Here is a 23,360-nt window from a genome sequence, read left to right on the forward strand (position 1 = left end):
CAAAGGGAAAAAGAAAAGGAAAAAGCAGAGCTTTCTGCTGCTGAGTTGCCTGATGCCAGCTCAGCTGACATATGGGGCAACTGAGTTGGAGAACTTCCTCATTGCAGCTTCAGGGAAAAAATGACCGACACAATCGAAGCTGAAAATAATTCCTGGCTCTGGCGATGAGGAAAAAATACCCGTGGAAAAAAGGATAGTGATTCACAGACAGTTTTTATTGAGTCCACTCAAGTGTTGGTTCCTCCTCTCAATTTAACAGGTTCGTTCACAAGGAACCACAAAAATATAACTACGGTTTTAGCTATGATTAAAGATCACATACATATTATATTCAGAACAAAACTAACAACACAAGTCTTAACATGGTAAAGCACAGAGGAATACAGTTGGGTGTCGATTTTCTCTCCGAGACTCACCCCAGGCAGAACATTTGCAAGAAACAAGCCGTACAGTGGAGAGTATTTGTGCAAATCAGGGGCAACAGAGAGGTCTGCCGGAGGACGTCAGAATGAAAGCGGCAGAAATTATTTCCCAGTGCGACACCACCTCCGACGAGGTGTCGTAACATCTTCTCCTGCGTGCATCCTCAAGACACAAATCTGCAAGAACAGAATTGCACGTTCCGCCTTTCAGTTTAATTAAAGATCACCAGTTTGCACTTTACAGATAGGAGTGTGTGTGTGTGTAGATTTGGGTTGTAAGTGTATTGCTACATCAACAACCAGGGATCAGTCTTGAAGGACACGGAAAGATCCCAAATCATTCTGCTGAGAAATATACCTTTGGACCCCCTTTTGTGGGAGAAAGGGCCATAGGAGTATATAGAGAGGCTCCCTGGTCAATTACGGCACCCGAGGGAACTCGAACGCAGCTCCAGCTATGCTGGGGGGGGGGGGAGTAGTGGCAGCACTCCTATTGCAGCAGAAAGCATGACATTAGCTCCCAGGTGTCCCCACCCTCCCAGCTCCAAAAATACAGCAGATGCACTACAGAGCTAGTAATTCCCAACAGCGGGAATGTAGGTGACCACAGGAAACAACCCCTAGGCAACAAGATGAAGGGTAGGAATGGCAGGAAATGTTGCGGAGCAACAGGAGAGGAGAGGGGAGGGGAGGGAGGGAAAGCTCTTGATGGAAGAGTTGATGGTTGGAGGAGCAGCCGGCCTATCGCAGGTCCTCGGCGGAGAACATTCCCTTGGCGCGACGCAGGATCGAGTCCTTAGAGGCATCGTAAGGGTGCTCCTTGGAGGGGATTTCCAGCACCGCCGGGATGGACTTGGTGTGGGCGTCGATGGCGTGCCGGATCATCTCCGCAATGTACTGGTTGATGAGGACGATGCCAATGTCTTCGCGGCACAAGAAGCTCCTGGGGACAGAGAACGGCAGAGCAGAAGAGGGTCACTGCTGGCCTGCCCCAAAGGGGTGTCGCTAGTACTCTCTGGGAAAGGCGCCCTGGGGACCAGGAGACAGCCGCCCGGCCAGCTAGGTTAGAAGAAGAAGAGGAGTTTGGATTTGCTATCCCGCTTTTCACTACCCGAAGGAGTCTCCAAGCGGCTAATATTCTCCTTTCCCTTCCTCCCCCACAACAAACACTCTGTGAGGTGAGTGGGGCTGAGAGACTTCAGAGAAGTGTGACTAGCCCAAGGTCACCCAGCAGCTGCAGGTGGAGGAGAGGAGACGCGAACCTGGTTCCCCAGATTACGAGTCCACCACTCTTAACCACTACACCACACTGGCTCTCTGGCACCTGGAGCCAGTTGTAACAACAGACAAGGGGGTAACGTCACATTTACCGTATTTTTTGCTCCATAAGACGCACTCTTTTCCTCCTAAAAAGTAAGGGGAAATACCTGTGCGTCTTATGGAGCGAATGGTGGTCCCTGGAGCTGAATTGCCCAGGGGCCAAAAGCAGATTGTGCTTTTTATTTTACAAAGAGAAAAGGGAGTGTTGAAAGGACCCCGCTCAGCAGCTGATCAGCAAGAGATCGGGAGAGAGATAAGAGTCCCGGCTCCCTTTCAGCCCCGCCCTCCTTTGTTGAATGTGCTGCAGAGGGAGGTTGTTTGTTTCCCCAGGACATGTGACTGGCTGATTAGATTATCTGTCTGGAAACTGTAGAAACGGCTCCCTTTCCTTAAGATTTTTTCAGAAATGTGAGTTAAACCCCATAAAAATGGGGCTTTTCCTCTTTGCTTTTCCCCCTTTGCAAAAGGAGCTTTGCTTTTCCCCCTTTGCAAAAAAAGCTGCAAAACCTTTAGCTGATCCTCAAAAAAAAACACCAAAAACCCCAAAACACCAGGGCTTTTCCCTTTGCAAAAAAGCTGCAAAACCTTTAGCTGATCCTCAAAAAAAGGCCTTTTGCCTTTGCAAAAACAGCTGCAAAACTTTTGGCTGATCCTCAAAAAAGCCAGGGCTTTTCTCTTTGCAAAAAAGCTGCAAAAAACAAAAAATCCTCAAAAAACAAAAAAAACAGGGCTTTTAGAGGAGGAAAACCAGAAAAATGTTTTTTTTTTCTTGTTTCCTCCTCTAAAAATGAGGTGCGCCCTATGGTCCGGTGCGTCCTATGGAGCGAAAAATACGGTATATCTCAGAGTGTTGCATTGTGGCTAACAGATTGAGGTTGAATCCTGACAAGCTAGAAGTACTGTTTTGGGGGGAACAGGGGATGGGTGGGTGTGGAAGACTCCCTGGTCCTGAATGGGGTAACTGTGCCCCTGAAGGACCAGGTGCGCAGCCTGGGAGTCATTTTGGACTCACAGCTGTCCATGGAGGCGCAGGTCAGTTCTGTGTCCAGGGCGGCTGTCTCCCAGCTCCATCTGGTATGCAGGATGAGACCCTCCCTGCCCGCAGACTGTCTCGCCAGAGTGGTGCATGCTCTGGTTACCTCCCGCTTGGACTACTGCATTGGACTCTACGTGGGGCTACCTTTGAAGGTGACCCGGAAACTACAACTAATTCGGAATGCGGCACTTTTCCATCTTGGTGCTAGTAAAATCCTAGCCGCTGTTGTAGCATACATAAAAATATTTTTTGGAAGTTTATTACATCTTTGGATGTAAATCGGTGGTCTCCAAGGTTGGCAGGCCTATTTACACCCCCCACATTCAGTAAGGCCTCCCTGCTTCGTATGCAATAGCCAAGGTTGGATAACTTGCGTCCCACAGAGGCACCAGCCCCCCAGGTCAGCAAAGGGCACATCCAGCAGAAAGATCTGCCATAAGGAGCTTCCTCAAGGTCACAGGAACAGCAGGCAGGTCCTTCGTTGGGTGCCAGGGAGCAGAGAGGGCTGGTGGAGGGCAGCTGCGGCCGGATCCGAAGGGCCTGGCTGGGACAGGGTGCTTGTGTATAAACAGAGCACTGCCTGAACCCAGCTTCTTCTGGAAAGGTGGGGGGGGGGGGGAAGAGAGAAAGCCACCCATTCCCTTTGCTGCTGTGCACCAAGAGTGGCCAACTCCCAAGAGACTGCGATCTGCTCACAGAGTTAAAAACTGTCAGTGATCTACCCCCCTTTTTGGGGTGCAGGGCAAAGTGGTTGAGCTCTTTTTAGGGGAGCTGATGATCAACCAGTAATCCAACACAGACGTCCAGTGATCTACCATTAGATTATGACCTACCTGTTGGACATGACTGCAGTGTACACAAAAGGCAGCCACTCAATATCAAGATCAACAGGAAGATTAAAGGTAAAGCTAAAGGGAACCCTGACTGTTGGGTCCAGTCGCGGACGACTCTGGGGTTGCGGCACTCATCTCGCTCTATAAGCCGAGGGAGCCGGCGTACAGCTTCTGGGTCATGTGGCCAGCATGACTAAGCCGCTTCTGGCAAACCAGAGCAGCGCACGGAAACACCGTTTACCTTCCCGCTGTAGCGGTACCTATTTATCTACTTGCACTTTGACGTGGCTTTTTTTTTTTTAAAAAAATATTTTTATTAAAGATTTTCTTGATTTACAAAGGTAGTGAAATGTCTCTCTCGTATTTTTCCATATAATATTTTTACACATCAGTTTTTGTTGTTGAGACATTAGGAAGAAAAGGGGGGGAGATAGGTGGGTGGGACGGGGAGATAGGTGGGGTGGGGTGACAATGTTTCTTTTTTACTTGATATGAGTAGGGTTTGGTGTCAGCGTTGTTTATGTAGGTTCTCTGTTGTTTGCTTGTGCTCCTTTGGCGGTGAGAGAGGTTGGGGGTGTGCTTTCGAACTGCTAGGTTGGCAGGAGCTGGGACCGAGCAACGGGAGCTCACCCCGTCGCGGGGATTCGAACCGCCGACCCTCTGATCAGCAAGCCCTAGGGCCCAGATCCACCCTCCCCACTGACTTTCCCCCCATCTGCTTTGGGGAGGGCCACTGCTGCGTGGCAGAGCACCTGCAATGTAAGAAACAGAGAAACAGGCATGGCAGAAGCAGAAATATGCCACATTGATGAGAACCAGGCCCTGGGAGACCAAGGTTCGAATCCCACCAGAAAGATCACTGGGGGTGACCTTGCTGGGCAGCCTCTGCATCTCTCAGCCCAGCCTACCTTGCAGGGCTGTTGTTGGGGGGGGGAGTGAAATGAGCAGGGGTGGGGGTGGGGAACGTCAATAAAATACAGAAAAGGACAACAAGCGGATAATGGAGCTTTTTAAACATATGGATATATAAAGAGGACACCCCCGTGCCCGCAGAATGGTCTCGCCCGAGGACGCCCCCTCGCCTGGGGGGGCGCCTTGGTCTCTCCCGCGCCGTTTCCACGGCAACCGTGCCCCCTCCCCTCCCCCCGCGGCCCTCACCGGAAAGCGTCCTCGATCTCGGCCAGCGCCGTCTCCTTCTCCACCACCAGGAAGTTGGGGCGCCGGTGCTTGTCGAGCTCGCCGACGCCGCCCAGCAGGAACCCGGTCACGGTGTCCTCGTCGCCCAGCACCGCGATGAGTTTCCCTCGGCCGGCCATGGCGGACCCCGCAGCGGTTGACGGACGAGGACGAGGAGGGAGAGCGCGCTTCCGCTAAGAATGGCCCCGCGCAGCCGCCGTAAAGAGGTTTTTATACGGCGGGCGGGGGGAACCTTGGGGAAGCGCAGGCGCGGTGCGGTGCCCGCGGGGGGGGCGTTGCCCTCCTGCGGCGCTTGCGTGGTGGCGGGTGAGGAAGCTTCATGGACAAAGGGCAGAAGGGCAGCCTCTTCTGCAGAGTTAAGAAAATGTAGAGTGACACATGGGTTGTTTTTACTCCGAGTTAACTAGACGCCTTTTTTATTTCTTTCCTTTGATTTGGCTGGACTGTTTGGGGAATGTTTTTTTTTTCCACTCGGGAAAAGATCTTCAGAGCAAAGAACTAACTGCAGCCTTTCTCCTCTTAAGTGCTTTTTCCCCTAAAAAAAAATAATGTTTAGGGGTGCTCTCATTTTGACTCAAGAAAATCACCATTTTGTAGTTCATATTGGAAAAAATACAGTAAATGGACAAAAGTACAAAGATTTACAAAATGTTTAGGGGTATGTGTACCCCTGCGTTCCCCCCCCCCGGGAAAAGCACTGCTCCTCTTCATCATTTCAGGGCTGCCATATGCCCAGTATTTCCCGGACACACATGGGATTTGCTGGTCAGCATGACTAAGCTGCTTCTGGCAAAACCAGAGCAGCACACAGAAACACCGTTTACCTTCCCGCTGGAGCGGTACCTATTTATCTACTTGCACTGGCGTGCTTTCGAACTGCTAGGTTGGCAGGAGCTGGAACAGAGCAACAGGAGCTCACCCCGTCGCGGGGATTCGAACTGCCGACCTTCTGATCGGCAAGCCCAAGAGGCTCAGTGGTTTAGACCACAGCGTCGCCCCGGCCACCTATTCAGTAGCTTAGGGCCTCATCAAATCTAAATCCGGCCCTGAGGCTTCTGCATATGTAGCAACTGCCATCCGCTGCTGTCGAATGGCTCTTAACATCCGAAAGTTATTTCTAATGTTGACTTGGAATCTCCTTATTGTCATTTGAATCCATTGTCTCAGGTCCCATCTTTGTCATATCCAGTTATTAGTTTTTCTGATGTTTAATGATATTCCTAACACTGCACACTCCATGGCATGGCATGTAATTCTTAAGCTGCGCATGTTTCTATGTGCCGTGCCTCTTCAGTTGTGATTCCTGCGTTGCAGGGGTTTGGACTAAGTGACGGTTGTGTCCCCTTCTAACTTTACAATTCTATGCTTTGCTTACCGGCAACAAAACACAATATGAAGCCATGGTTTATTGTTAGCTTACAAACCGTAGTTTAACTATGGCTTGGCATTATGGGTAAACTCGGCACCCTCCCTTTTCCAACCCTTTTTTTCTTTTTGAGTTTTTAATTAACACACACCCATAATTCATGATTATAAAGATATTAAGGTTTGCAATTAATTACATCACACTTAACCTGTCCCTAATTGCAGCTTAATTTGTTTTATGCTGATCCCGGTGCAATAATGGGCGGGGAGACCCGGCCAGATGGGCGGGGTATAAATAATAAATTATTATTATTATAATATTATAATAAGAGCAGCCTAAAACTGATTGTCTCCTTCCCTCTCGGGATTGTTCGCATCTCAAAATGTTGTTCATCATTGTCCCAGATTTTGCTCTGAGGGGTCTGTTCTTGGTGTCTGTTAAACAACCACGGTTTAGGGTTACGTCAGAATTGAGACTGTGTTCTTTGGTAATGGGAGATTGGGCTGCACCTTGCAAGTCTTACAGGCATCGCACCAAAAGAAAAAGGAATTTGGATATGCTCTGCAGGATTTTAACCAGCAAACACACACACACAAAAACACATCATGAAAATGATATACAGATGGTATTTAACACCAGTGAAATTAGCCAAGATGTATCATGGTATGAGTAATGAATGTTGGAAGTGCAAACAAGTAGAAGGTACCTTCTATCACATGTGGTGGACGTGCCCGAAGGTAAAGGACTTCTGGGAGAAAATTTATAATGAACTTTAAAAAGTGTTGAAAAACACATTTACTAAGAAACCAGAGGCCTTTCTGCTGGGCATGACCAATCATGAGATTCCCAATAAAGATAGGATATTTTTTATGTATGCCATAACAGCTGCTAGGATTTTAATTGCTAAAAGATGGAAAACTGAAGAGCAACCAACAGTCGAAGAATGGCAGATGAAGTTGATTGATTATATGGAAATCACAGAACTGACCGCGAAACTCCGAGACCAGAGGGAGGAGAAGGTGCAAGAAGATTGGAAGAAATTTAAAGAATATTTAAAATAATGTGAAAAGTTAGATATTTGAAATTGAAATCAGAGGATATTATAGGCGATAGCAACAAAAAGTTAGTTTAAAATAGGATATAAGAAGATAGAATTGTGATTTTGTGTATTTTCGTTAAGAATAAGGTTATAGATATAAGATGATAGATAAGGATTAAGATTAGTTGTAAAAGAAGAGTTAAAGTAGTTATAAAGTTACTACAGTATATTTGAAATGAACGCAGAAGAGAGGACGTGAGGAAGTCCCCCAAGTAAGGTTATAAATAAGATTAGAATAGATAAATAGATGTTTCAATGTGAGGTTTGTTTTTGTTGTGTTTTCGTGTATTGTATTAGTTTTTTGTTTTGTATTTTGTATGTATTTTTTGTATTTTGTTAAAATACCAATAAATCCCTATTAAAACAAACAAACAAACACACACACAAAAACAGGCCACTCCACTGCATTTTAAAAGCAAATCATCTTTATTGCTGGGGGGGGCAGGCAGGCTGGGCTCTGATGATGCTCTGGGCCTCCCACCGCCCACCATAGGAAACATGCAACCACACATTGCTATAAAAAAGCCCCTCCCTCTGGGGGCTGTCAGTTACAAACAGTCCCGCCCGTAAGGGCCAGGATTCTTATCGTCCCGTTTCCCCAATATTTCTTTATAATCATTATTTTTCTTTCTCGCCCCCTTTCTTCATCGTCTTCTATATAAAAAGGCTTCCCTCTCTCTTTCTCTCTCTCTCTCTGGCTTGGGCTGCCCCCATTCCCAGCGACAGCAAAGCGGATTGTGGACGAGGTGGAAGGAGAAGGCACGGAAAACCCTCAATGGGTCTACTCTGGGGGTGGGGAGAAAACCCAAAACTTTGGCCTCGGTCAGCTGAGAAGGCCTGCTGCATAAACCCCTGTCCAACGAGTAGGGGGTCGCATGGTGGACCTTCCTGGGAGGCTGTACCCCACGCAGCCTTCGCTCTCGCTCAAAACGGCATCCTTCCCCTCAACCCTCACCAGCCCCACAAGCCATCGCCGCTTGACGGGGCAGCTGCCCCTATAGTTCAGGGGGTCACAGATGACCCCGGTCCACCTGGTCCCAGCAGAAATCTTCTAAACAACCCTGCGTTCTGCTCCCCCTGCTTCCTTCCTTCTCTGGGCTGGCTCTCCACATCTCCGAAAAGGCGAGACTCATTTAACGGCATCAGGAGACGGATGCCCCGGCCCTTGCGGTGTGGAAAAAACTGGGCCCATAACCTGCGGTGTGAAAAAACTGGGCCCATAACCTGCTGAGCTCTGCCTTCTTCATCCTGCTCCCTGGGACGGGACACAATCCACCCTTTTTCCGACAGAAACTTGCGGCTCAACCGTCGGGGGGGGGGGGGCGCGGCCCGCCACACGAAGACAACCCTTGCCCAGTGAACGGCAACATCCGACACTTCCTCCTCCGCGACTTCCGGTTTCCTCCCCCCCTTACCCCCTCCCCATTGTGAACCCCACCCTTTCCCAGCTACAACGGTGCACACCCCTTGCCCTTCCCCCTGTCCCCCCCACACCTTCACAGCCGGGAGAAATAGTTAAAAAGGCAAAAAAATCAAAGCGCCCCCAAACAGGCGAAACGAATTGTCCCGAGGTTCCTCGTGGCGCCGGCCCCGCCCTGGGGCAACGTGGGGAGGGGGTTTGGGAGGGGGCGAGTCTTTGGCGTGGGGGGGGGTGCAGGGCGGGGCCCGGAGGAGGAGGGGATAGGTGCCAGCCCCCTCCTCCTAAGGGACGTTGACTTGGTAGGGGCTTCCGGGGACGCTCTCGTCGCCCCACTTGACGATGAGGATGTAGTCTCCCTTCTCCTTGACAGTGTATGTGACGTTGTAGACACGGTTGCCCATGTGCTTGACGTAGACCTCGTCGCAGGGGGTCTTGGGGCCGTGGACCCCCACCATCAGCATGTTGGTGCCTGCGGAATAATTAATAATAATAATAATGTTAGAGATTGCAAATTGCCTACGTGCAGAAATGCAGCTGTCTATCTTCAAGCAATTAGCTAGTTGGCAGAAAGCCCTGATCTGCTCTCTCTCAGACCCTTAGCAACGACCTGTGATTGGTCAATGAGTTCCTAAAGACTCAGCTCTGTGTGAGAGCTTTGTGGTTAGTGTGGTTAGTGTTAGTGTGTGGTCAAGTGTCAGTGTAGAGAGAGAGAGACAGAGAGGAAAAGATTTTATGTTTTGTTTCTTTTATTTTGTAAAGTCTGTAAATAGTAACTTATGGATGCTAGTTGCTTCAATCAATAAATACTGTATATAGTTATCCAGTGAGTTGCTGAGTTCCTGCGTTGTGCTGTCCCGTCAATTACACAACAGCCAGAAGCTTCCAGAAAAGTCTGCGTCTAACTCTGCGGTGTCCAGGAATATGTTATACTCCTGACACTAAATCTTAAGAAATCATCATCATCATAGGGATTGCTTTAAAAACTATTTCACAAAACCTGGTTCCAACAACAACACTTGGCTGTGCCTGGACTAACTGCACAGATACAAGGGGAATTTCTTGCCAATAATCGAATACAGATTACTTAAAGATAAGAGCAATGCAGAAGCTGCAAAGAGAGAGGTGGGAGTCAGAAAAAGCGAACGAGGGACTCCAACCGGTTTAGAGGAACAGAAAGACTGTAAGGAATTTAAAAAAGAAAAGAAGAAACCTGAAGGTAACTTTTTTCTAGGAATTCTGTGCATAGAATATTTAAATGACGGTTTGTACTCCTTAAATGATTTTGTGTTTTCGACAAGTATTTCCCCCCGTCCTTTTTCTTCTTTTTATTTATTTATAATTTTATAATTTCTTTATAATTTTCTTTTTATGTATATCAAAGAGAGAGAAAACGTGGGTGTAAGGATTAATTTACTATCTTTATTCTTTGTAAATTTTAAAAATGCAATAAAGACTATAAATAATGATGATGATGATGATGATGATGTGATAAAACAATCATTAAAAACTTCCCTGAACAGGAAGGAAGTGGCAGAAGAAGAGCCATTAGCTCTGGCCAGGGATTATTCAGGAAGAAATATCACGCTCCCTTTTTTAATATACATGGATTAAATAACAAGAATCAATTGCCAAGGGTTGGAAATTCCTTATGGCTACGCTAAACTGATGGACTACGCTAAAATGGCAAAGCTGACTGGAAAACTCAGGAACCAAGAGGACAATTAAAAAAAAAAAAAAGAATGGGGAAATTTTTTTATTTAGGAGTTACTACTAATAAAAAAGTTATTTAGGAGACCATGGAAATATAAGCAGGATTTTAATCCCACTTGTAATGTAACAAATACCATGGATAACATGGATTGATATAAAATACAGATCATGGAATAATATCGAGCTGTAAATGTTGATAATAGGACCCAAGGAGGAGGTGGGGGGAAGTTGTGACATCCAGAGTATTCTCTTGGTAACATGGTTGTAGTAGTAGAGTCCTTTAAGTTCCTGGGCTCTATAATTTCTCAAAACTTAAATTGGTCAAGCAACATCAATAGTATTATTAAAAAGGTCCACCAGAGGTTGTATTTCCTGCGTCAGCTAAGGAAATTTAAATTGCCCCAGGAAGTGCTGATCCAATTTTACAGAGGCATCATTGAAACTGTTCTCTGTAATTCTGTTACTGCTTGGTACGGTACAGCCTCCAAGATAGACAAGAAGAGGCTCCAACGAGCAGTAAGAATTGCAGAACGGGTAATTGGTGTTAGCTTGCCTGCAACAGAGACACTCTATGCTACCCGAGTTAGGAAGAGAGCAGAGGGAATTGTCGCAGATCCTTTACATCCCGGTCATCATCTGCTTGATTTACTTCCATCTGGACGTCGCTACAGGACTTCATATACAAAATTGGCCAGGCACAAGAATAGTTTTTTCCCCCCTTGTGCCATTAAATTGTTAAATTCGTAGTTGTGTAGCTGAAGGGGAAGTCATTTATGGATGGGGTTTCTTTGCTTCTTTGTATTGTGAGTGGAACAGTGTTTGTATGTTTACATTGCAATGTGGCTGAAACAAATTCCAAGCATGTTGGAAAATGTACTTGGCCAATAATAAATTATTCCTTCCTTAAATATGGATATGCATTTGGATTTTATATAATGTTATATTTGCAAAATCAAATAGAAATCATTTTTTTAAAAAGAGGAAATTTATTATGGACTTTTCGTGTGAAAGGGGAAACGAACTCGTAATATCTGGATCTGAAAATTGGGGGGTGAAATACTGGCTTATAGAAGACAGAATGGTTGGATCTTAAAGAATGGACATCATAAATAGCTGCAGGACAGAGAGAATCCGGCACTGCTCCTACCCTCTCCGGAGATTCCCCGACGCTTACCAGCCTTGCTGCAGTCCACGGTGAAAGTGTTCTTCTGTCCGACAAAGGCTTTGGTCAGCCCAGGCCCCCGGGCGACCACCTTGCTGGCGTCGGAGGAGAACTTGGGCAGGGCACTGTAGCTGCCGCCCACCGAGGAGGAGGAGGAGGAGGAAGAGGCCCTGGTCACCGTCTCCACCAGCACCGTCGAGGTTTCGTGGAGGCTGTGCCCACCTGACAGGCGGGGTCCTGGGGAAAGGGACGGAGAGGCAGGAATGAAGAGTCCCTGTTGGCTTCCTTCACGTAGCTGACCCCTGGAACTCCCTCCCACTGGAGGCAGTGACAACCACCGGGCTCCGAGAGCGGATTCGGCAAACTCGTGGGATATGCGTGGCTCCTAGGCTCTGCCTCTGTGGTGGTGGCGCAAGAGGGCCACAATAAACGTGATAAGGTGTACCCCTGTAAATCCTTGAGTGTGCTTCTAATAGGGAAATTACGGTAGCCTGTTGCTTTATGAAACTGATGGTTTTGCAAGTTGCCTCCCCCCACGGGGGCAGAAATACAGCTAATATGTGAATCACAAAGATACAGCTCGAAGCTAGAACGCAAGTTGCTACATGGCGCAAATGCACATAGCAAAGGTTCTCAACATGCAACATGCACACTTACACAGTGTAACAGAAGGCGGTGGGAATCAGAACTTAATCAGCAGAAATTGCCAATGCTTATTGCGCACGTGTAAAAGGTAAAAGGTAAAGGGACCCCTGACCATTAAGTCCAGACGCGGACGACTCTGGGGTTGCGGCGTTCATCTCGCATTACTGGCTGAGGGAACCAGTATACAGCTTCTGGGTCATGTGGCCAGCATGACTAAGCCGCTTCTGGCGAACCAGAACAGCGCACGGAAACGCCGTTTACCTTCCCGCCGGAGCGGTACCTATTTATCTACTTGCACTTAGATGTGCTTTCGAACTGCTAGGTTGGCAGGAGCAGGGACCGAGCAACGGGAGCTCACCCCGTTGTGGGGATTCGAACCGCCGACCTTCTGATCGGCAAGCCCTAGGCTCTGTGGTTTAACCCACAGCGCACGTGTATTAAATATGAAATGAGGTAATGATGTACATGATTGGTGAAAACTGAAATGCATTGTTTGAAACTTTATAAATACCACTGCCTGGGCCACCGGGCGGTGTTGCAGTTTTGCGGAACGATCCGACTGTAACCTATTGCTTTGCAATAAACAACGCTGGACTCCTAGCTCCTCACGTTTCTGAGCTTTTATTGGCGTAAACCAGGCTTCCTCAACCTGGCCCCTCCAGGTGCTTTTGGCCTACAACTCCCATGATCCCTAGCTAGCAGGACCAGCGGTCAGTCTCAAAACATCTGGAGGGCCAAGGTTGAGGAAGCATGGCGTAAACTCAGGAGATAAGCTATTTTGGGCTTACAACACCTCTGCAATCCCAGTTGCTGGAACCCGCGGGACGGGAGAGGGCTCTCGGGGCTTGGATCCCGCTTGCAGGATTCCCCAAAGCTGGCCACTTGGATGATGGCCCCCGCGCCTCCCCTTTCGGGAGCTAGGTGCCCGCCTCGCAGGCAGGGGCGTCTTGCCCATAGAGACAAGTGGCGCGGGGTGCCAGGGCGCCAAGTTCTGGAGGGCCCCAGGGAAGAGGCGGAGGCTGAAGCAGCTCCGTGCCTGAAGTCTCCGCCTCTTCCCCGCCGAAGGAGCCGCTCTCCAGCCGCTGCCCGCCTCCTTCAGCCCCGCAAAGCTGCCGGCAGCGCCGTAAAAAGGTCGGCAACTGGGAAACAGGGTGGTGGGCACCGGAGGGATCTTTAAAGAAGAAGAAGAGTTTGGATTTGATATCCTGCTTTTCACTACCCGAAGGAGTCTCAAAGCGGCTCACATTCTCCTTTCCCTTCCTTCCCCACGACAAACACTCTGTGAGGTGAGTGGGGCTGAGAGACTTCAGAGAAGTGTGACTAGCCCAAGGTCACCCAGCAGCTGCATGTGGAAGAGAGGAGACGCGAATCTGGTTCCCCAGATTACTAGTCTGCCACTCTTAACCACTACACCACACTGGCTCTCACGGCGCCGGATATACTGAAGACGGCCCTGCTCGCAGGGTACCTACCTGTGACCTTGGCCTTGAAGGGGCTGCCCACGATGTGCTGGGGGCCACCGTACTTGATGGAGATGAGGTAGTTTCCGGGCGCCATGGGCATGTACGTGACCTTGTGCCCCTCGGGGTATTCCTGGCAGTCCATCTGCACTTTGGAGGGGCCGTCGATGGTGACCGAGAGGGCCCCAGACCCCGTGTTCCGCGTCTTGACGAAGAATTCGGAAGAGACGCCTGCCAGAGGGGGAGACGGGGGGTTAAGCAACTCTGAGCTGCGAGAGGAGTGGGGGGAAATTGAGAAAGGCCAGCCCCGCGGGAGCGCCTCCTCAGCTGGTAATTTCATTGTTCTCCCTCCAAATAATAATAATAATAATAATAATAATAATAATAATATATTTATACCCCACCCATCTGGCTGGGTTTCCCCAGCCACTCTGGGCGGCTTCCAGCAAAATATTAAAATGCAACAATTCATCAGATTTTAAAAGCTTCCCTAAACAGGGCTGCCTTCAGATTTATTTATTTATTTATTTGGTTTTTCCATATTAAAATTTACATTCACAGCACAACGTACTATATATTAAAACAAGATTCCCAATAATCTCCTGGATTTCCCTCCTCCCCTTTGTGGGTCTTATGGTTAGTCCTTTCCTTCTGCCTCTTTTATAATAATCCAGATTTTTATATCTCCATAGTTCTTCGCTAACATTACACGTGTTATTGCAATCCCACTAATGGTTTTAACTGTTTGCAATGGTGGTTTTTTTTTAAAGATAAATTGTAAATTTCCGCCATTCCTTATTAAGGTTTTGGTCCTCTTGATTTCTGATTCTTCCGGTCATTTTTGCCATTTCAGAATAGTCCATCAACTTAATTTTCATTGCTCTATCATGTTTCCTAAACTGCTTCGTCAGCCGTTGGTTATATTTCATGAAATAAGCAACCATTAAGAACGGCTAAGTAATTTGTAACAACTGGGGCCTGAGCTTGCTCCTTTTCCTCTTCCCTCCTCCTCCCTTCTTCCTTTTGTGCCGTCTCTTGCAAGCCCGCTGCAGGTGCGGGGCTGCCTTTTTCTCTTGCTGTTTTGACTGATCTGGTGCAAGCCACTCGTTTGTGGCTGAAGAAGGGGCAGGGTGGTGTGTGTGTGCTTCTAATAATAATAAAATAATTATAATAAAAGTTAATCGGGTGGAATAAGGGAGATGGGTGGCGACACTATAGCGCTGCTTCAGAATTGCCCATTGGGGGTCAAGAACACATGAAACATGGTCAATGAAATGTGAAACGACACATGAAACGTGCTCAATGTGGGGGTCAGCTGCAAGGAATCTCAGCCGTTACAGCCTAAATACCATATTTTCCCGTGTATAAAACTAGGTTATTTTCTTGAAAAAAATTAAGCTTAAAAATTGGGGTCGTCTTATACATTGACAGTGGTGAGGCGGGACTGGCGATTGGTGGCTGCCGCGAGCCGGAGATTGTCAGCGGCGTTTTGGCGGGTGGTTTGTTGTAGCGGGAAGTTCCGCAGGCCGTTGGCTGCTGCGGCAATTGGGCGGGCGATGGGCGTTGGCTTTTGGCGGGCGTGCAGGCGATTGGTCGCTTCATTGATGCATGTGCAATCGGCTGTGTTGGTCCTGCGGGGTGAGTGATTTTTGACAAAAAGCTCAATAACTTTGGGCAATCTTAATTTCTTAATTTGGAGTCCTGAAAAAGACTTATACATGGGGGCGTCTTATAGACGAAAAATGCCTCGATGGCACCTGATGGGAGGACGGGCTGCTTACCTGTGGTTCCGCCCTCCAGGCCTGGCCCATAGGCTGTGACGAGTCCTGGGTCGCCGGCCTGACTCTGCTCCCCAACGCGGATTTTGAAGGGGCTGCCGGGTATGTGTCTCCCGTTGAATCGGACGTCGATGGAGTGGACGCCGTTCTCGTGGGGGATGAACCGAATGGCGTACTTGTCTGTGGAGGGAGAAGAGGGGCGTCAGGCGGAGCTGCGCAAAGGGTGGGTGCTGAGGTGCCCCCCCCCCCGAGGGCAGGGACAGGTTCTGCATGGCCTCAGGTTCTAGACCAGGGGCCGGCAAGGTTTACCAGCCATGGGCCGGATCACTCCCACCGAGATCGCCGCGGGCCAGACTGGCACAGCGCAACGCCATAAATCACATCTGCGCATGTCAACGGGGCCGAAAGTTGCTTCTGCGCATGCTCAGACGCCAGAAATCGCTTCTACACAGAAGCGATTTTCGACGTCTGGACATGCGCAGACACTATTTCCAGTGCGCTGGATTAGTGCAGCGCACGGGGAACTCACCGAGCAGGCAGCTTGGTTCAGAAGCGGCTTGTGGGCCGGTAAAACGGTCTTTGTGGGCCGCATCCGGCCCATGGGCCCCATGTTGCCGACCCCTGTTCTAGACTCACCTGGGTCTCCATCTATACCTGCCTTTCTTTCCTTTCTATAATGGTTATTTAATTTTCTGTTTCGCATTTTAGAATATTCATTTAAACAACCTTGAAGTATCAATGACTCCCCTTCTTCTCCTTCCACGGTTCATTTTGCATAACATGAATCCCTGCATATTTTATATAAACCAAGCCATTCAGTCTTCCATTATTACATCCATCCAAACTTAATTACACTGTTGAATTTATCTAAATGTTGCCCACATTTTCAAGTGCACACAGTTCCCCCCCACCCCATATAATCAATAAACATTTTCCAGTCTTCTCTAAACGTAAGTTCTTCTTGTTCTCTTATTCTATATGTTAAGTCTGTGCATATTCCATCTGTTTAAGTTTGCATTCTTCTTTAGTTGGGAGGGACCTCGCTCATTTTCCATTTTGGGGCTAACAAAACACGGGCCGCAGTAGTGGCATACATAAATAACTATTTTCGACACCTGGGAATTTCCGTCTTAATTATCCCCAATAAAAAGGACTCTGGTTTTCCTGGGAAAGTACTTTTAAAACAATTTTTTCAATTCATTATGAATTATTTCCCAATACTCTTATACCCTTTTACAGGTCCACCACATAGAACAGGGGTCAGCAACCTTTTTCAGCCGTGGGCCGGTCCACCGTCCCTCAGACCATGTGGTGGGCCGGACTATATTTTTTGGGGTGGGAAATAAAAATGAACGAATTCCTATGCCCCACAAATAACCCAGAGATGCATTTTAAATAAAAGGACACATTCTACTCATGTAAAAACACGCTGATTCCCGGACCATCCACAGGCCGGATTTAGAAGGCGATTGGGCTGCATCTGGCCCCCGGGCCTTAGGCTGCCTACCCCTGACACAGAACGTACCCTCAGCCTCATTGCATCTCCAGCACTTATCTGATTCAGTCTTATACACCTTAGCAAGTCTACTCGGAGTTAAATACCATCTGTAAATCATTTCTTCGTATCTGAAGAAGTGTGCATGCACACGAAAGCTCATACCAAGAACAAACTCAGTTGGTCTCTAAGGTGCTACTGGAAAGAATTTTCTATTTTGTTTCATTTTGGGGTAGTTCTCCTTCAAGGAATAACATGCTATAAACGTCAGATCGCTCTTCCAAACATCTATACCTGCCTTTCAAACCACAGTTCCGGGCGATGCATGATGGGATTTGTAGTCCCGTGCAGGTGTGGGGAGCCAGGGCTGGTGAAAGCAGACCTAGGATCTATTAAAAACCCTCCGGGATTCTCAGGGTCTTGAATTGATCCCCAGAACCTGTTGCCAGTGCTCACGGGACACACGTCTGCAATTCCGTTATAGTCTCCTGGTCCCAAGTGAGGCCTTTTCTGGTTATTTTGTACCCCTAGATCTTCAAATATCTGAGTGGCTATCCCGTGGAAGATGGAGCAAGCTTGTTTTCTGCCGCTCCGGAGGGGAGGACTCGAACCCACGTCTTCAAATGACAAGGAAGGAGAGTCCCAACTAAATGTCAGGAAGATTTGCCCGATGGTTGGACTGTGGAAGGTGGATTCTCCCTCCTTGGAGGTGTTTAAATAGAGGCTGCATGGCCGTCTCCCAGGGATTATTTAGCTGTGATTCCTGCGCTGCAGGGGGGTTGGACTAGAAGACCCTAGGAGGTCCCTTCCAACTCTATGATTCTATTCTTCCCAGAGATGCGGCAATATAGAGAAGAGATTCATGTCTGCTTTTCAAACCTCACTGACAGTGGCTGCCTAACGCAGTGGCTTGGAAGGGGTATTGCGAACCCAGCTGTCTCCAGTTCGAATCTCGCTTCATACGCACACTTTGAGGGAAGTCTGTGCTGGCTGGGACTGCCCGAAACATCTGGAGAACGCCAAGCTGGTTGGCGGAGGCTGAGTTACCCCGGCTCTGATATGCAAGTCCCATCTGTTGTCGGGGCTGAGTGCATTGACGGGGGTTGGACTAGATGGCCCCTGGGGGTCCCTTCCGACTTTACAGCCCTATGAAACTCGAAGACGCAAGCGCCGGACATGGGGGGGGGGGGAAACGGGACTGGTTCCTCCTCCCCCGCCTAGCGAACTCACCGCTGTCCAGTTCTGAGACGTAGCACTCCTCGACCACGCCGGCGGGAGTGTGGACTTTGGCGTCGATCACGCCGCGGGCCCCGTTCAGCTGCACCGCGAAGGAAGCCGGCTGGTTCACCTTTATGCCCGTCTCCTGCGGGGGACACGGAAAGGAGGGCTGGTTGAGACCCACATGCAGGAGATCGGGGGGGGGCTGCCCCAGAGGTCGGAAAGCGGCAGGCGACCCTGGGATTCTGATGAAATCTGGGGAATCCGGAACATTACTGGCACTGACTGTGGAAGCAGAGCCATTATGGCTGGTAATAATAATAATAGATGATGATGATGATGATGATGATGATGATGATGATGATTACTATTAATACTATTAATTAATATACTATTAATACAAGAAAAGGCTCCAACGAGCTGTAAGAATTGCAAGAAGGGTAATTGGTGTTAGCTTGCCTTCAATAGAGACAATTTATGCTACCCGAGTTAGGAAGAGAGCAGAGAGAATTGTAGCAGATCCTTTACATCCCGGTCATCATCTGCTTGATTTACTTCCATCTGGACGTCGCTACAGGACTTCATATACAAAATCGGCCAGGCGCAAGAATAGTTTTTTCCCTTGTGCCATTAAATTGTTAAATTCGTAGTTGTGTAGCTTAAGGGGAGGTAAAATATGGGTGGGGTTTCTTTGCTTCTTTGTATTGTGAGAGGAACAGTGTCTGTATGTTTAAATTGCAATGTAGCCGAAACAAATTCCAAGTATGTTGGAAAATGTACTTGGCCAATAATAAATTATTCCTATTCCTATTCCTACCCCGCCCATCTAGGTGGGTTTCCCCAGCCAGTGTAGGTCTTTCAGGACCGGGATCCCTTCTAACTCTTCCGATTCTACGACTGACAATCTTCCTCCTGCGGGGGGGGGGCATCAGGCTGGGCAAGGCTGGGCAGGCCAGTCGGTACCTGGAGGCTGGTGACGGTCAGGCGGTGGGCGTCGTCCGACAGCGAGGCCACGGGAACCACGAAGGGGCTGTCGGGGATGTGCTCGTCGTTGAATTTGATGGACACCTCGTAGTCACCTGGCGGAGAGAGGCAGGGTTAAGGCCGGAGGTGGAACAATTCCCCCCTGGCAGCATTCAGGGTTTCTTCATTCAGGGAAATGGCGAGTAAAAGGGGGGGCAGGTTTTATTTCATTTTTTTTTCACCCCCAAATTTTTAAAATTGATTTTTAAAGAAAACAAACAAGCAACACATACAACATACATACAACAAACAACGGCAAAAAAAAACATTACAACAAAATACGTGATAAAAAAATTAATAAAACAATTAATTATGCCTATCTTTCCATTTTGCCAAAAGAAAAACCAACAAAGAATTACTGACAACAACAACAAAAAGGAAAAAAACCCAAATAATTATCCTAGTGTACAAGACTTTGTCTATCCATTATAACATAGGAGCAAGTGTATGTTTAAACTAATATTATTTTATCTCCCGCAGCTTTTCTTTATCCCAGGTCTTGTGCACCTTTGGTACTTATATTGACTTCCCTTTCATTAAACTTACGCACCGCTTGGCTGCAAGAGAAAAACTCCAATCCGTTTGCAAACGGAACGGAACGGCAGAATCGTCAGTCAAAAGGACAGTTTAAAACGTTCGAAAAAGATGAAAGCGGCAAGATGCTAAAAACAGACTGAAACGTAAAGAAACATTCTGCGTGGGCTTGCCTAAACAAGAATGTTTTCTGTGGGTGCTGAAAAGAGCGCCGGCCTGGCGTCAATAGGCAGGGAGTTCCAAAGGACCACGCAAAGGATAGAAGTTTATAGAACCACGCATGATGTGGAGAGACGCAAGTTCCCGTCCCTTTCTCATCTAGAACCCGTGGGCATCCAAGCTGCCTCCTGGGTTCTGTGAAAGATAAGCGGGCACAGAATCCTTTGGAACAAATAAAGTTACGCTGGGGCTTAAGTGTCTGTTCGTGGTCCCCCCAGCCCAGAGGCACCAACCGGCGGCGTGATCCGTGGCAGCGAAAAAGCCCCTGCCCCAAATACCCTACCTGGTTCCTGGACGACGTAGGAGACTCCGCAGGATCCGTCTTTGCGGTCCTCAAAGGCAATCTCCGCCTTGCTGGGACCCTCCACGGCGATGGAAAGACCCCCGGCCCCTGCCTCCCGCGTCCAGATGCTGAACTCGGCTGGGGAGAAAAAGAAGAGGTAGCTTTTAAGGCAGAGGTTGGATGGCCACCTGTCAGGGATGTTTCCGTTGGGATTCCTGAATCGTAGGGGGTTGGACTGGATGACCCTTAGGAACCCCTCCCAAATCTTTGATTCTGTCATTCTTCCCCTGCGATTCCTGGGACTACTAGGGGCTGAGGGAAACTCATAAGTTTCATGACCTCCTCATCCCTGCCTCGCTCGGCGTAGATCTATCAGGGATTCTTCAGTTGCAATTCCTGCATTGCAGGGGGTCAGACTAGATGAACCTTGGGGGTTGTGGGATGTAATCCATTGGTGCAGTCAAACACAACACTCCTTCTTTCCCTATAATGGGCTCAAGCAGGGGGACATCCAGCCAGTGTAACTTTCTCTTCCACTGGTGTGGAGCGTCCTCCCCCTGCATGTGACCTGGGAAATGGGCATGGATCTGGCTGACTCCATAAAAGAGCCAAGTCACACAGACATTTTCTCAGTCTAATCTTGTCTTTCTATTGTATTGTTGTTCTTTTGCTGCCATGCCGATCTCCTGCAGCCATTTTGCTGTGTCTTAATGTAATTTTGCTGTCTGCTGGCTCTCAGCCAGCAGCACGTGAGTCCAGCCTCCACATGAGATGAACTCACAATTTCTTTGTGTAAAATTGTATTTTAACATTCTGTTGGAAGCCGCCCAGAGTGGCTGGCAGGGCCGGTGCTAGGGTTTTTTGCGCCCTAGGCGAGACCACCTTCTGTCGCACACACACACACACCCCGCCAATCCCGGAGCGGCCCTGCGGAGAAGCCCAATTTCGGGCTGCTCCCCCTTCCCCGCCACTCTGCTGCTGGCAGAGCGGCACTGGGCAGGCTGGCCAGCGCCCCCTCCATTTTGGCACCCTAGGCAACTGCCTAGTTCGCCTAAATGGACGCACCGGCCCTGGTGGCTGGGGAAACCCAGCCAGATGGGCGGGGTATAAATTATTATTATTATTATTATTATTATTATTATTATTATTATTAAGCCTGCCTTTCAGGGATCAAATCATGAACTGAAATGTGAGCGAACTTGTTACTTTGCTCAGAAAGACTCTCGTGCCTTTATTCTTTTAAGAGGGATCAAAGGGGACACCAGGAATAGTCTTAACTAAGAGATTCAAACGAATCTGCAAACTAGCTTCCAGCAGTATTGAGGGGAATCTGCTCTGCTTCATCACTTAGTAGCGTGAGTGAAGGAAGGATAATACTTCATTCAGGGAGCTGGGTATGTTTAGCCTGGAGAAGAGAAGGTTAAGGGGTGATATGATGGCCATGTTCAAATATATCAAAGGATGTCACATAGAGGAGGGAGAAAGGTTGTTTTCTGCTGCTCCAGAGAAGCGGACACGGGGCAATGGATTCAAACTACAAGAAAGAAGATTCCACCTAAACATTAGGAAGAACTTCCTGACAGTAAGAGCTGTTGGACAGTGGCATTTGCTGCCAAGGAGTGTGGTGGAGTCTCCTTCTTTGGAGGTCTTTAAGCGGAGGCTTGACAGCCATCTGTCAGGAATGCTTTGATGGTGTTTCCTGCTTGGCAGGGGGTTGGACTAGATGGCCCTTGGGGTCTCTTCCAACTCTAGGATTCTATAATTCATTCAATATATCCTTTCCTACAATCCTTAACATTCCCACGGGGTCCCTTCCAACTCTACAACCCTAGGACCCTTGAGGAAAGAGGGCAGAGGGCCTGCTTTTTCGGAGCCAAACTGTGCCAGGCATGTTAAGAGAGTCGCTGTCCCCCAGATCCCACCCTGGTCCTCCAGCCATTGGGGCACATGGTCTCTACAGCATTATGCAACACGAGAGCATCGGAGGACCTTGCTGGATCATGCCAAAGAGGACCCATCTAGGACAGCACCCTGGCGCACCAATCCGAAGGGCGCACGATTGCACCCACTCCAGAGCTTAAGCCTCAGCATCCATTCCAGGGTCGCTTGCCGCCTTCCGACCTCTAGGGCAGCCCCCGCCCCACCCCCTGATCTCCTAAATGTGCATCTCACCCAGCCCTCCTTTCTGTGTCCCCTATCTGCATAACTTAGCAATTCCAAAATATAGACGCGCTTTTTACCCTCGCATGACTGAATGTATTGCCCTCGGCTGGACTCGAGGGACGATTCCAACAGATTCCACACGAAAAACGCTTATGTCCCTGTGGAGACGGCGGTCCCGAATCGGTGCTGCATGCCCTTCTGGCTTGCACTCTTTATAAAGACTTGAGGAATGAAGTTATCGCCCCTCTTTTATTGTCCATTCCGGGTCGCCCAGCCACTGCCACCGTGTCCTTTCTCTTGGCAGATCAAGATGAGCAGGTGACAGCAAAGGCTGCAAGGTTTTTAGCCGGGGCGATCAGAACAAGGTCCGCTATTTGACTGCTGATTCAGGACCCTAAAGTGTGTTTTATACCATCGACTATTTATTTCGGCTCTTTGTGTATCGCATTGTTGTTTTGTTGCTATGGCCAATGGCTGACGCAAATAAAGATTCATTCATTGAGGCTATCATGTGCTCTCTTACCTGGGACGCCGGCCACGCCTCTCTCCAGGCCGGTGCCTCCCGCTCGCACCTTGTGGGAGCCCCCTTCCCCCAGAGGCCCCACGGTGAACTGGAAGGGGCTCCCAGGGACGTGCTGCCCTCGGTACTTGACGTTGACGGTGTGGGGGCCCATCTCCTGCGGCACGAAGCGCACTGAGTAGGCGCTGTCGTCCCCTTCGATGATCTCCGCCTCCGCCATCTTCCCCGACGGGCTGGTCACCTGAGCAGTCATGGCCTGCAAGCCCGCCTCACCTGGACCGGGAGGAGGCAGACAGGGAAGAGTCCGTCAGAAGGCCGCCGGCCAACGGAGAGCCTGCAAAAAGGCCCGGCCAATCCCGAGCAGCCTCACGCGCATGCAGCCTCGCCAATCAGAGCCGCTCAAGGCTCACCCCCCCCCCCGATGCTCCTGTTTCTGGTTGCTCATAACAGAAGGAAC

At 48.8% G+C, this 23,360-nt stretch overlaps 2 protein-coding genes across 2 annotated transcripts in view; both read right to left on the reverse strand.

Moving 5' to 3' along the window:
• Positions 1 to 194: 194 nt before the first annotated feature.
• On the reverse strand, positions 195 to 4,949 carry ATP6V1F (ATPase H+ transporting V1 subunit F). Its single transcript, XM_033163496.1, has 2 exons — positions 4,770 to 4,949; positions 195 to 1,365 (listed from the first exon to the last, which is right to left on the reverse strand). The coding sequence occupies exons 1-2, from the start codon at positions 4,925 to 4,927 to the stop codon at positions 1,164 to 1,166; spliced, it is 360 nt and encodes a 119-aa protein (XP_033019387.1). The 5' UTR covers positions 4,928 to 4,949; the 3' UTR covers positions 195 to 1,163.
• A 3,003-nt stretch (positions 4,950 to 7,952) lies between these two features.
• FLNC (filamin C) overlaps positions 7,953 to 23,360 on the reverse strand; it is a 128,781-nt gene continuing 113,373 nt past the window's right edge. The window contains 8 exon segments of the mRNA XM_033163497.1: positions 7,953 to 9,162; positions 11,578 to 11,802; positions 13,683 to 13,901; positions 15,452 to 15,628; positions 18,174 to 18,306; positions 19,125 to 19,240; positions 20,221 to 20,358; positions 22,907 to 23,176. Of these exon segments, the coding sequence (XP_033019388.1) occupies positions 8,975 to 9,162; positions 11,578 to 11,802; positions 13,683 to 13,901; positions 15,452 to 15,628; positions 18,174 to 18,306; positions 19,125 to 19,240; positions 20,221 to 20,358; positions 22,907 to 23,176 (1,466 nt within the window). The 3' untranslated portion in view covers positions 7,953 to 8,974.

This window comes from Lacerta agilis, chromosome 10 (assembly GCF_009819535.1).
Source record: "Lacerta agilis isolate rLacAgi1 chromosome 10, rLacAgi1.pri, whole genome shotgun sequence".
In the NCBI taxonomy this organism is placed as follows: Eukaryota; Metazoa; Chordata; class Lepidosauria; order Squamata; family Lacertidae; genus Lacerta; species Lacerta agilis.

Excerpts from the sequence above, each read along its gene's own strand:
- ATP6V1F (XM_033163496.1), bottom strand. The coding sequence starts at position 4,927 with ATGGCCGGCCGAGGGAAACTCATCGCGGTGCTGGGCGACGAGGACACC. Across the intron at positions 1,366-4,769 it reads GAGATCGAGGACGCTTTCCG|GAGCTTCTTGTGCCGCGAAG; the intron begins GTGAGGGCCGCG and ends CTCTGTCCCCAG.